Source organism: Equus asinus, chromosome 10, assembly GCF_041296235.1.
Source record: "Equus asinus isolate D_3611 breed Donkey chromosome 10, EquAss-T2T_v2, whole genome shotgun sequence".
In the NCBI taxonomy this organism is placed as follows: Eukaryota; Metazoa; Chordata; class Mammalia; order Perissodactyla; family Equidae; genus Equus; species Equus asinus.
In genome coordinates, this window is record NC_091799.1 from 18,591,738 (window position 1) to 18,605,443 (window position 13,706).

Sequence of the window (13,706 nt, forward strand, 5' to 3'; positions counted from 1 at the left end):
GTTCCAATCCAAGGAGCTAACCAATTACCTATTTATCCACAGCCCGTGAGGCTTCCTGCAAAGTTCTCAACTAGAACTGTAGAAACATCTTATTTGGCACTGAGCAGGTTTCTTAAAAAATAATAAGCCAACTCAGACTCCTACCGAGATAGGGAATACTGGGAACCATCTTCAGGCTTCGGATATATTCCCGAGTCCGCTTGTAATTATCTTCTTTAGACATCAGGTAGTCCAATTTCTCAAAGGTGGTCTTGTCTTTTCGATTCAAAAGCTGGAGTGAGAAGAAAATATAGAGTATGAGAGACAAGAGAAATAAACCACAGGAAGCTAAAGAGAAAGAATAACTGTGGATGAAGACTAAAAGGAAACATCCTAAATGGCATGTGTACGGTGTGCCAAATCCTGGGCACAACTAAAGATTTTAAGAGGCATTTTCATGCAGAGATGGGAAGTTTCATGGCCTTGATTTTGTCTTTTTTTCATAGAATCTCACACTTGGAAGACATCCTCCGAAACAACCTAGTCCACTATTCTAAATGATGCCAGAATCCCCTGCATAGCAGCTACTTTCAAGGGTGCACAGAACCTACAACAGCAAGGAGCTCAGAGAGCAAAGCAAATTGCTCAAGGTCACCCAGAGTTATTTCACAACTACACCAGGTCTCTTTCCACGAGTCCACAGCTTCTTGCTCTCTCCTCAACATCTTCACCACTGCTGGAGGCCCCAGGAAAATTCAATAATTCACCTGTGTATGTTGTGCACATAGCCAGGCCATCTCTCCAATCTAGGCTATCTCCTCCAGATGCCCTATAGTCTATGGCTGTGTCATATTTATGCTGGGTATGGTATTTTAATTAAAAGAAGCCCAATTTCTTTTCCATATGCACTCATCAAAGGGGTGACTTAGTTAAGCAAATACAGGATGAGCAGGTACGCACAGCCCAGAGATTCATAAAGATCCTTTATGACTGAGATCTGTGGTATGGAGAGCTTGGTCACCAGGAAAGGGATGGCTCCATGTGTATAAGGAGCCTTCTTGGAAGGAAGGAATAGAAACCTGAATTCCTGATTTTCCAGACTTGATACTAGGGACTCAGACTGCAGTCACCCTACATGTCCTAGGTCAAGACTTGTGTGTGTGTCTAATAATTAAAACACTGAATATTCATTTAATAAAAGCGATTTAGCTATAGTAACATGAGTGTCTTTTAAGAATGAGGGAAGGTGGTTCAGGAAAACTAAACCAAAATCTATCATAAAAAAGAAGTCACCGAACGTCTAAAATGAATGGATCAATAAATTATAGCAAAAACACATTCGTGGGAATGTGGCAGAAACTACCAGAAGAAACCATTAAACAACTGTAAGTGGGTTGCCTCTGCGGAATGAATAGGGAACGGAGAGAGAGAACAATGAGTGAGAGTTGTTTCAATAAGCCTTTCAGTACAGAGTTATCTTTAAAATTAATGGCATGTATTATGGTGAAAATACTCTTTTAAGATGTAATTTTTTTAAACATAGGGTTTGTTTATTCAAAAAAATAACAGCATTTACTTATACATGTTTTAACTTTTATTACAAGTAGGGTCATAAACTGAAAATCTCATGTGAACTGAAGGTCCTTTAGATTTTAGAGTTTACATGAAGCCCCAGGAAGAAACCATCAGCATTACAGACAAGAAAGTAAATTATTTGCCTACCTGAGTTAAACAGACACTAAAAGCATTCATGTCCGGGAAAAGAGGTAAGGAAATAAGATGAAGGAAAAGTTCACAAAAGACAACAGGCAACTTCACTTCTGGTAAAGCTGAGAAGTTTGGGGCACCCTGAGATTTTCTTCCATAACGTTTATTACAATTGTGATTAATGGTGCAGTTACATCTGTGTCTCACTCACAACGACGGTCCCCACGAAGGCAGTGACCACGCTGGTTGTACTCACTTCACCATCCCCTGCATCTGGTATGCTTCCCGACAGAAAACACTGGCTAAATATCTAATGAATAAATAAATGAGAAAACTAACAATGATAACTTAAAAATTCAATTCCTTGGAAAATTCTGAATACTCCAATAATTCTTGGGTAAAAAAAGAAACAAAAGCTAAGATAGGGGTCGGCCCCGTGGCTGAGTGGTTGGGTTCACGCACTCCGCTCCCACAGCCCAGGGTTTCACTGGTTTGCATCCGGGGCATGGACAGGGCACCGCTCATCAGGCCATGTTGAGGTGGGGTCCCACATGCCACAACTAGAAGGACCTGCAACTAAGATATACAACTATGTACTGGGGGGATACGGGGAGAAAGAGCAGAAAAAAAAAAAGCTAAGATTATGGACTATTTACAAACCACAAACAATGAGAACACTTTCTGTTAAACTGTGATGAGGCTGAAACTGTACTGAGAAGAAAACACGTGGTTTTAAACTCATAATTCAACAAGTAAGAACATAAATGAACTGAAGATTCAACTCAAGAAGCTGGGAAAAAAGTAGGAGAAATCAATTAACACATAAACTTAGAAACTGATACATTAAAAAACAAAATTAAACTAAACACCCAACCTATAGAAATGATGAATAACTCAAGAACCAATTTTTATAATATATCAACAATACAGATAAACCTCTACAAATAAGGCAAAAAGCAAAAAATACACAACATTCGGATTATAGCCACATATGCAAAGTGAACTAAAATTCCAAGGTAAAAACCAAGTCCCTACATACTGATTTCAAATAATTTTCATGGTGCCAAGTGTCAGCTCCAAGGGATAACATGAGACTCATAAATCGCAGGGTCAAAAGCCAGGAAGATCACAAATTTTGGTGACCAACTATCTAGAGAAAAGATATCTTGGTCAAATATCTAGAAAAAAATTTGGAAATTTCCCTTATCATGCTCCAAGACCCTGTACGTGGCACTTGTATTTGACTAATGATGAAAAACCCCCCTCTTCTGGTAAATAGTTCAAATCTGGAAGCTGTTTCCATGGAAGGAAAAAAGTCCCTCCCAACGCTCTTTATGAGGATGCTGGTGTCTTGTTCTCCTGCCTTGAGAGAATGACATTTCTTGATATGTGGAAACGCTTTTCAACAAAGAGCCCGTTGCTCCAAATATGTTAAAACTGGCTCAAAATTCTATTTCAATTCCAGTGTCTACTGTTGGTATGGAAAGAATTTTTAGTGCTGTGGATAATCTATGGACCAATGGATTCAACAGATTGAGTACGGAATAAAACCTAGGCGCTTAAAAAAAAAGTAACTTTTACCTCTTTAGATACAAACTATCAGTTTCTGAGAAATAAACTACAAAGTAACATAGCTAATGTAAAATATTAGATGCAATGGAGACCGTCATAAGTAAAATGAGGGAAAATTGTGACTTCTGAAATTTCATAGGCGTCCTGGCCAGCTGTCCATATTTGTCTTTGACTAAGGCCATTTTAAACTCTGTACAGATAGAAGTTAACTTGTAGGAAATGTAGTAATGCAAATAATTCCCGTCTATTGAAAGGCAAATTATGTCTCACGGAATGCCAGTGATTATCTCCCTGGGAATACCAACTAATTTTGTATCCGTTTTAAAAATTATTCCTTACCCGACTTTTATTTTAAAGTGTAGTATTCCAGGTTCTCTTTTGATATAATTGTAATATCTTGGTGGTTCTCTCACTAATTAATGAGTTAAATAAAATCTTGATAAGTATTCATTTTATACTTATATGAGTCATGATTTTCCCTTTTTAAACAATTAGCCTTTAACAGTTTACATGCACACACACACATCCACATGTATACATACACACACAATGTATAGTCTCATAGGACAATTTTTATCATGTGTTTCCAGTAATTTTGCTAAAATTTTTTTTAAATTCCACTCCTGGCAACCTCAGGAGACATTCCCACAAAGCCCCAAGAGTAGAGCCAAGAGGCTGAGATTCGTCTCCAAATGGAAGTTTGCCAATGGCCCATCCTGGGCCCAGAGTTGGTCTGGAGGGGTGAGGAGTCAGGGACCAAGTGTGTATCTCCATTTGTTCAAGCTGGATGATCAATGAAAAGGACTAGTTAAGGCAAGGAAGGGTCACAAACACTGCAAGAGGTCTCTAGAAGGAACTTCAGGAAGAGGTAGTCCTGGAAACGAGTCTTGAGGGATTTCCACTAGTGGAGACCGGGCTGGAGAGGCCCCAGAGGCCAAAGAATGCATGAGCAGTGACCTGGAGGTAGGCACACAGGGAGGCTCAAGGGAGCAGCAGTTTGGCAGAAATGGAGGCAAATGTTGCTGTGGACGAGACCGAGAAGATAGGAAAGAGATGGAAATTCGCCATTAGGCAAAGTATGTTTCTGACTCAGCCATCTGAACACCATGGACATGTGATGACCATTTTGACTGCTTATTCTACTTTTCCAGATACTTCAACTCAACTTGCAGACAGGGTGCCAATCACAAGCAGCTAAGCATGAGCAGCGAATACTAATCAAAGGGGAAAGAATGAGTTGATTGTGGCCATGTTTGAACAGGAAATTCCTCCAGCCAACTCTTGCGTCTCTTCCGCACGTGACTTGGGGCGCTGGGTTGCTGGTGGTAGCAGATGCTCCGCTGGCCACAGCTGAAAGGTTTATGGTTTGTTTTTTAGGGTCAGGAACTAGGTGTGAAGTAGGTATGAAACCTTTTGCTATTTGCTGCTGTTGCCAAAATGTCTCTACTACGTCCTCGGCACTCTGCAATACGCTCACTGCCCATGAGCTTACAGCAAGCGCCACATTCCCAAATGCACGTTTCCCTCAAAAACACCCATCAAGACACACCAACCCTCTCTCTCCTTCAAGCTCAGCGTCGTGTCTTGCTCTCAGGATCAGTGAAGTCCAAGGTTTGAAATCCAAATGATGGTTAAAAATCAGCTGATAAAATATTCATTATTATACAACTAGAGGTGGAGAAATGAATGTTCAAACGATTGATTAAATAGAACAACACCAAGAGGTTTATATCAGAGCATCCTGCTTTGGAGGAATGGTGAACACAGACTCCCCAACTGAGCCAGGGGTGGGGGAGTGCTACAAACTGTCTTTAATCAGAAAAGGAAAAACACTGGAGCTATGCTGAGGGCGATCACTCCAGCAGTGGTGTGAGGAAGGACCAGAGACAGCAAGACCAGCAGTAGCTGGAAGATGACGATGATGATATCAGGTCATAAAAGGGCCTGGCTTCTGGGCAGAGCAGCCTCTGCCAGCCCATTTGAGAACAGTCAAGAAGAGCTGGAAATAATAATAACAGCAGCAGCAGCCAATACTTATCTAGCCCTTACTATCTACCAGGCACACTTCTAACCACTTTTTATACATTTACTCATTTATCTCCTTACCATAAGGAGCAGGTCCGAGCCTGAGTCCAGTTGTCTGACTCAAGAGTCCACACTGTTAACTCCATGCGACACGGCCCTTCATTTCTTGGCCTGCAGTCCCCATACCAATTGAGGTCATGTGTACTCAGACCCCACAGCCACCTGAGGTACAGGCTGGGGTGACAGCATCTCATAGGTAACTTTTCTCATGCTCCCTTGGAACTCCCCAGGCTGGAAAGAGATTTTCTGATAGCTGATACTTGATGGCTCTCTGATTCCTTTCAGCAGCTGAAGTGCAGCCCCCATGTGCGTGGGTCTGCAGCCTGGACCCCTCCCCGTGCAGGCATCAGAACCCCAGCTCCCTGCTGCGAAGGCCTACACGCAGGGGTTTCTCCCAACTCTGCTCACTGTGCTGACTCCGGGAGCATTCTTTATTTCTAGCACATGGTGACTTCCCTTTCTTGGCTTCTAGTTCAGCTTTGTTTCTTGGTTGTTAATTTGGTTGTATTTTATCCAGCATTTATTTGTGTTTGTACGTTTGGAGCGGGCAACTGGGAGGGAGGGGCTTATTCCTCGTCAGCTCAGTCTACCATATTGTCTCAAAGTCCAAAACACAGTCTGCTAAGAGTCTTCTGGCACTCATTATCACTTCCTGGAAACCAAAGATTGATCTCAGACATGCCAAGTTGTGAGCTGTCAAAGGAACATATGAGCAAAGGGCTCTGTGGAGCAGGGGTTGGGACGTGAATTTGGGCTCCGGAGAGAGGCTGGGGTGAGAGCTGAGGAGGCAGCCACCACTGGGGCACAGAGGCAATGGCTGAAGCTCTCCAAGCCGGTGAGACCCCCAAGGGATGGGAAACAGATTGGGGGTGGCAGGAATTGGGGTCAGAGCCTCCTAAAACATCTACACCCAATGCGTGAGAGGACCCAAAGCAGTCAGGGAGGAGCCAGCTGTCAGAGCGGTGGGAAGAGGATCAAGCCAGGGTAAAAGAGTTTTCAAGAAGGGGGTGATGAAGTGTCCGACGTTGTGGCAATGTCAAGGAAGATGGGGGTAAAGATGTCGGCAGAATTCATGACTGGGAACTTCTGATCAGCAGTACAAGCGGGCGACTGAGGAACGACTGGGGAAGGAGTAACTGGAGGCTGCAAATGTTGGTTTCCTCTGCCTCCCATCTCCTCACCCCCAACTCCTCTGGCCTCCTACCTGAGCCAATGCTCAGGAAAGCCTGAGACAGGCAGCCCCGCCCAGCATCACCTTCCCAGCAGCATCCGAGGGCCGCTGGGGCCTCCACTGGGCACGGGGAGCAGAAGCACTCCCCGGAGGCACCTAAAATCTGAAACATGGGAATGCCACACATCTGCCTTCTCAGGATATTTGCAAAGCACCCATTCTCTGAACTGTAGCGCTCGATGACCCTGTGCCCCCAGATGTCTGACAGTGAGAGCCCCACTCCCAGGAAGTTCCCCTTCCAGGTCACCCCCCTGCAGACCAGGCCTCCTGACCCATTGGCTGGGATTTCCTCCCTGCCAAGAACTTCAGTTTTCAGTTTGCTGCTGCAGATGAGTCAAACTCCCTGGATCGATTCAGTAGGAAAGAGCAAATCATGAGAGGAACGTGTACAGAGCCAGCAGAGCACGCGCGCGTGTGTGTTTGTGAGTGTGTGTGCAGCACATGACTACAATTACTGTAACGAGTGACTCACCCATGCTCCAGGAATTCCATACTTCCAGGTCTCTCATGAATAAGTCAGCCTCCTCTTAGGACCACCCTGACCAGTGAAAAGCTTTCATCATCTTCCCAGCTGCTCAGGCCCCAAACCTAAGGGTTTGCTGTTCCTTTCTGTTCCTCACCTCCAACACCCCATCCATCACAAAGCCTGTCAACTCTATCTTCAGAATGCCTCTCCTATCGGTCCACTTCTCTCCATGTCCACTGCCACCTCCCTGATCCTAGCTGACATCACCTCATTCCTGGATTCTGCCCTAACCTCCTTCTAGGCCCCGTTTCCACTCTTGATGCCCCCTGCACCAGTCACCCAATTTGTTTTCCACACAATAGCAATTAATAAAGTAGCGATTAATAAAGGAATTAAAAAAACGAAAAGCAGCCATGAACCAGATCATGTCCATCTCCCGTTTAAACCCCTTCCTTGCACTTAGAGTAGAAGCTGACTCTTCTCCAGGCTGTAAGCCCTTCCCCACTGGCCCCGCTGCCACCCACAGCTTCCTGCACCAATCTCCTCCCGGCCTGCCGCGCTCCTGCCACGCTGGCCTTTGAGTTTCTCGATCACACCAAGTGTCTTCCCACTGGGGCCTTTGCATTGGCTGTGACCTCTGCCTGGAACGCGCATGCCCTCATCTGGGCATGGCCGGCTCCTTCTGTCACTCAGGTCTCAACTTGGAACTGTCCTCTCAGAGGGGCCTTCCCTAGCAGACACCTGGTCACTCTCCATCGCATCTTCTGTTTTAGTGTCTGCATCCATTTTATCCCACCTGATATTCTTTGTTCATCACTCCAGGCATTCAACAAACATTTATTGGTCATTTCTTGGGCCAGCCAGACCTGGCACGTGTTTATTCTCCCCAATGACGTGTCTGTCCCCTCTAACTAACACAAAAGCCCATGAAGACAGGGGCCTTGACCACAGCCTCAAGGCCTGGCATAGAGGAGGCGTTCGATAAATATTGGATTTGTAGAAGGAATAAGAGCCGCACGGTAATGTGTGCTCAGGAAATCAGAATTGGCGATTCAACCTCTTGCTTAGGTCTCATGGCTCCGAGGAAGCCAGTATTCCAAAGTGGCCCCAGCCCTGGGATAAATCAGACCCTGCCCATGTGTTTCTGGGCCAGCGGAAGGTGAGTCCCTCCTTGTTTGTGTACCCAGCCGGCATTTAGCATGCACCAACTACGTGCAGGCCTAGGCTCAGCATCAGTCTCTGGCCCGTCCCAGCTCACTCGGCCACTGGCACTCCGCAGCCAGCCACGGACAGGTCAACAGGCCGCCCTGCCCGACAGCTAACGACCAACTGGCCGTCACTGGAGGTCACCATGGTGCAACTGAGTGGCAGGTCTCCTCCTACACCTGTAACTCCTTTCTGTCCAGGCTTCCAAGATATCCAGGGTTTTGATGCACCCCAGGGACAGCACCCAGGGAGCTAGCCACATCCTGGCCCCCAGGCCCTGTGTGCCAGCCTCACTTCTCCAGCCCCATCTCCCAAGTAGTGTGTGTGCCTAGTTCTCCCTGCCCTGTGCCCAGCCTGATTCCAACACCAGGTTCCGTCACTGGCAAGCCATCCAGCACAATGGCCAGGAACATGGACGATGGAGTCCAGCAAGGCAAGGCTACACCACATCAGCTCCGGCACTCGCCTGTGATCTTCGAAAGGTCACACACCTCCTGGAACCTCAGTTTCCTTCTCTGAAAAACAAAGACTATAAAAGCACTGACATTTTGGGCTGCCAGCGTGGGCCCTTTAGTGCTCCTGCTCATCCCTGCTCCGGGCGCATGAGGTCTCACCAGTACCAGATCCAGGGACAAGCGGGGCAAGGAGAAACAGCTCTTTTTTGGCAATATTTCTAGGGCTAATCTCATTACCAGAAATTAACAGCAAAAGAAGGATGCGATTCAGCACAATTAACATATAACTCAAGCACAAGCATATACCTAGCTGTGCACCAGGGATACAGAGAAAAATCAGACCTCATCATGAAGGAAGGCAGTCCCAAGTGGGAGGCAGACCTGTACACAAAACTACAGAGCAGATGTGCCACATGCTGTGCCAGGACAGGTGCGGAGAGAGTGTCAGGAATACAACGGAGTCATCGATGCCCCTGGGCTGGGGTAATTTGGATGAGGGGGAAAGACGACGAGTTTGGCCCCCTCCATTTCCCAAATGCTCTGCGCCAACCACTGTCCTTGTACCAACAGGACATGTGGGCGAGAGGTGGCTTGCAAGACTCCCTACTGCCCTCACCAACTCAACAGCTTCTCAGGGTCACCGCAAGTCACAACATGACTGACAGTAAGGGCTGTGCACCATGAGAGTCATAATTCATGCCTCCAGGTCCACACATAGCTCCCAGCAGTCCAAGAAACAATAACATCATCTAAATGATGGAAAATTCATTTGAAAAAGAATCTCCAAGCAACTTTTGAAAAAAGCCTGATGGCTCAGATGGACTCAGGGAATCACAGGGCTGGCAGCAGCTGCAAAGACCAGCGGCTTCCAAACTTGCTTTTGACCTCCAAAGCCACCGCTCAAGGGAAATTCACCCAGAAGCCCAGCACTAAAACTGATACAAATGAGCTGCTCTGGTGGAAAGAGTGCCCACGCTGTCTGTTTGGTACCCCCTCTCTCCCTCAGCCCCTTATGGCCCCCAAGGCAGCTCCGTGGAACCCCTGGGGCTCCAGGAGGCACTGCTGGAAAACCACTAAGCTAGGCCAACCTCTCTGAGTGGACACAGGGAAACAAGTCCCACAGAAGTCACACTCTGCATGGCGCCTGAACACAGACTGTTTTTTGACTCCAAGCTAACACTTCTCGCTCCACTTTGCTAGGGCTAGATCTATGGAAAATTGAAATTTAAAGAAACAAGGCTCATTTCTGATCACCTACAACATAATCCCTAAGTATTTTAAAGGCCCCTGAACTAGCCAAGTATGAAACACAGCCCAGCCCCACAGACTGGCAGGAAGAAGTTCGCAAATGAGTTGCAGAAGCACAGCTGACAATTCCATATAGTTTCCTTCAGTTCCGTGGGACATAAACAGGTCTTGAAAGGCTTGGGCTGTGTGTCTGTGAGAGACCCTGGACCAGGCGGGCCAGGAGGTGAATGCTAACGAGCTATGGAAACAGCAATTACTTCCCCCATGTCAGGCACCGTGCCAAGCGAAGGAGGATAAAGAGGTCTGAGATATTTTTAAAGTATTTTTACAGCAGGAAAACTTTCCTACAGACTCAATTATATAACTATCAGGCTCCACCTCTAAGCTGAAATTATCCATGGCCTTTAGGAAAAAACAATCATTTTCCCCTACAAGAAGGTCACAGGTTTCTCCAGAGAAGCTCTTAGCTGTATGGCGAGCAACCCAGGGCAGCTGCGAGCCATCAGCCCAGAGACCGTCCCAAGGGCAGTCTGGAGCCTGCCAGGAAAGAATACCAGCCAAGTGGAGGAAAGAAGTCATATCGCTGACCTTGCCATCACACACAACACTGTAGGATCCAGGAAGGGCCACTCTAGGGGGCTTCTGACCCCAGCCACGTCAGCATCCTGACAACTTCCTTGTCCCAAAATGGAGCTAAGGTCACTGAAGGAGGATGCCCAAGGAACATTTCATTAACCCACAGTAATCCTCCGTCATTGGCAAAGGGAGACAGTCGGAGAAAGCTGTCTGGGGATTAAGGAATGAAGAACTTCACCAACGACACAACAGCCAAAATCAAAGGAATCGACTTAGGAAGCTTAACTTACAGCCCAGGTTTTCGTCAGCCTGAAGATGGGCGCGCTTTGTAATGCTGACACCACAGACATGAGAGAATGAAGGTTGTTGAGTTCTAGAAGTTTCTGCAAAAAAGATATGGAATAGATTATTTTGCTCCTATAAACAACAGAACAAAAACATGCTCAAGTGTTACCAAATGTTGTCATATTTATGAAATTCAATTACACTTAAAAATATCTCATGTAGAAAATATAGTTCTAGGAAGTTCATAGAAACCATATGCTCTTTTTCTTGCAAACTGTCAAAAGGTGAGTCTGCATCTAAACATTTGCAAAATTTCATCAGCTGACTAGTCTGGCTGCTGGACAGAAGCATGACTGGGGGCTGGGTTTGATAATGTCCTTTATATTCTTTTTTTAGACGAATCTGAACCATCCCAGCAGGCTTTTGTAAACTGAAACCTCAGCTGTGCCAACAACATCACCGTGGGGCTCCTGTGACACCTTAACACCCGGAACGAGGGGCTGAGGGAAGATGCTATCGATCCACACAGCCCCTCTCAGCTGGGGAGACAAAGCCCTGGCTTCCCACTCACTTGACCAACCCCCTTTGAACCAGACCCCGACAGAGGGAGAACATTCGGATTCAGTTCAGTCTCAGACGAGTTCTTACCACGGAGGACAATGGAAGACCAGCTGAGAATAAGTACAGACAAATGGAATTGCTCTGTTCTTGTTTTTATGCTGAGGGAACCCTGCTAACAGGACTGGGGCTCCGTTTCTCAATCTCGGGAGTCAGTGAAGTGTGGGTTAGCGAGCAGGCTCTATGGAACCAAGAGATCTGGTTCCAATCCCGGCTCCCGCTACTGAGGTGTCCTTTGGCAAGTTACGTGAGCCGCATATTTAAAAGGAGGAAGGTAACCATGGCACTTTCGCTACATGGGACAGTGCCTGGCACCAGGGTGAGTAATCAGAGCAATGCCGGTCTGGTTCTTTGTTGGGAAGGTTTGTCCCCCACTCCCCATCACTTGTCTTGGGTACATCCAAGCTCAGATGCCACTTCCTCTAGCATGTCTTTCCTGGCCATGTTTCCAAATCTAGGAAGGGTAGGGACCCTGCCTGTGTGTTCCCACAGCAGTCTGTGCATCTCCCAGCACACCAGACTGTACTTGCTTTTTCTTGCCTCTCTCTCACCCTGGACTGTGTGTTCCCTGAGAGCAGGGATGAAGTTGTACCTGCCATCATATCCCCAGTACTTAGTACAGCACCCAGCACATAGTAGGGTGAACAGACAAATGAAAAGTCCTCATGCCTAGTTCTCACGGCTGTGTTCCAACTAGGAGATTTCTCCCTTCCACACAAGTTAATACTTCATCTCATACATCTTGTAACATTCTCTAATTCTTTCCTGTGTGTCATAATAGAAATAAATTTCATCCTATGTATCTGAATCGCTGTGCCTGTCGTAGAGTTTCTTTGAGAGCTGAGGGTCCCCAGGGAGATTCTCTAACCCACCCCTTTCATTTTCTAGATGGCACACCAAGGTCCAGAGGAAGGAGGGGACCTGCATGAGAACACACCCAGGGCACAGCACGGCACGATGATCTGCCATAGGAAGATGGCACACATAAGGAGGGATCATTTGGGGTTCCTTGGGTGGGGACCATAAACTCAAGCACCAGGTGGGCTAAAACTTCATCCCACTTTCTCTCGTGGTCTAGCATGAACTCACTGACAGCAACAAGTATCCTCAAGCCCAACATGGTTCCAAGCACTTCAGAATGCACAGGACATGAAAGTGTCCACTGCCCCTAAAACACTTAGATGGATGCGCTTAACCTTCCCAGGGGGGCAGCAGGGCAGCTCCCCTGAAGACAGAGAGACATGTTCCAACTGACTGGCTGTGAGGCCCGGGGCATGGACATTCACCTCTCCAAGCCTCCCCTTCCTCCTCTGGAAATGGGGTAATAATAATGTGAGCATCGAATATGAGCATTTCAGTAAAGCAGCTGCTACGGTGCCTGGCTCATGAGGGGCCTCAATAAAGGTTAGCTGGCCTAGGATCTGGGCGGGAAGACAACAAGTGCACATGAAGCAAGTGGTGAACCAGACAGAACAGCGCTCTGCCAAGAGTCAGGGAAGCCTAGTGGTTGGGAACAGTGTCTGGGCAGGAGCTGGCAGGGCTGTGTAAGTGATGGGAATGGTCCAGGAAGGCCATGGGGTCACAGTCTGGGCTGGCAGAGATGAGGGAAGAGGAGGGGAAATGTAGGGGGCAGACACGAGCCTGGTGCCCAACAACTGGCAAGGACAGAACCTATCAGACCAGGGGCAGGAGGTGGGGGTGGGAGCAGCAGAGTCACCCAGCCCAGGCCTTGAGCTCAGAATAGGGTGGGGTGAGCTCTGCTGACTGGGGACAAAACTGTGCAGGATGGGATCTCTCACCACCATTGATACTCACTGAAACCCATCAACCCCCAGCACTGGCTAAACCTCAAGTGGAAGGATGAATGGACCCAGGCGTAGCCGGGAGTCTCGCAGAGAGTCCGTGAAAGGCCAGATAAGGAGACTGCGTGGCTACCAAAATCATAGGGTGGAGGAGCATGCTGCCAATGCATGCATGGGGGCTGGGAGGCCGAGTGGGCAGCCAGGCTGGTCTTACAGCCGCCCCTGCCTGGGAAGTCAGGTCACAGCCCCCTGCCCAGCAGGCCCAGAGCAAAGCAGCTCCCAAAGTACTGAGGAAACACATTTTTGAAACAAAAAAAAAAAAAGGGAAAGGAAGGGAGAAAAATAATAGAACAGCTTACCTTGGCTATTTTCACAAAATGGCTCAGGATTTCTGCCCTTATTTTTAAAGTCTGTGCTGTTAGAATTTCTCGTACAACCCAAAAACTGACCTGTAGAGTCAAATACACCACACACAC

The 13,706-nt window shown here is 47.1% G+C and overlaps 1 protein-coding gene across 29 annotated transcripts in view; it reads right to left on the bottom strand.

Moving 5' to 3' along the window:
• RALGPS1 (Ral GEF with PH domain and SH3 binding motif 1) overlaps positions 1-13,706 on the bottom strand; it is a 308,501-nt gene that overhangs the window by 150,402 nt on the left and 144,393 nt on the right. For 25 of the 29 annotated variants that reach the window (XR_011506216.1, XM_070518724.1, XM_070518730.1 and 22 more), the window contains 3 exons: positions 13,590-13,679; positions 10,816-10,908; positions 145-271 (listed from right to left, as the gene is read on the bottom strand). Coding sequence is in view for 28 of the 29 variants with exons in the window: in XM_070518724.1 (XP_070374825.1) it covers positions 145-271; positions 10,816-10,908; positions 13,590-13,679 (310 nt within the window). In the remaining variant the exon portion in view is untranslated. The remainder of the gene's footprint in view (positions 1-144; positions 272-10,815; positions 10,909-13,589; positions 13,680-13,706) is intronic. The other 4 variants (XM_070518727.1, XM_070518738.1, XM_070518739.1 and 1 more) reach the window with 2 other exon arrangements.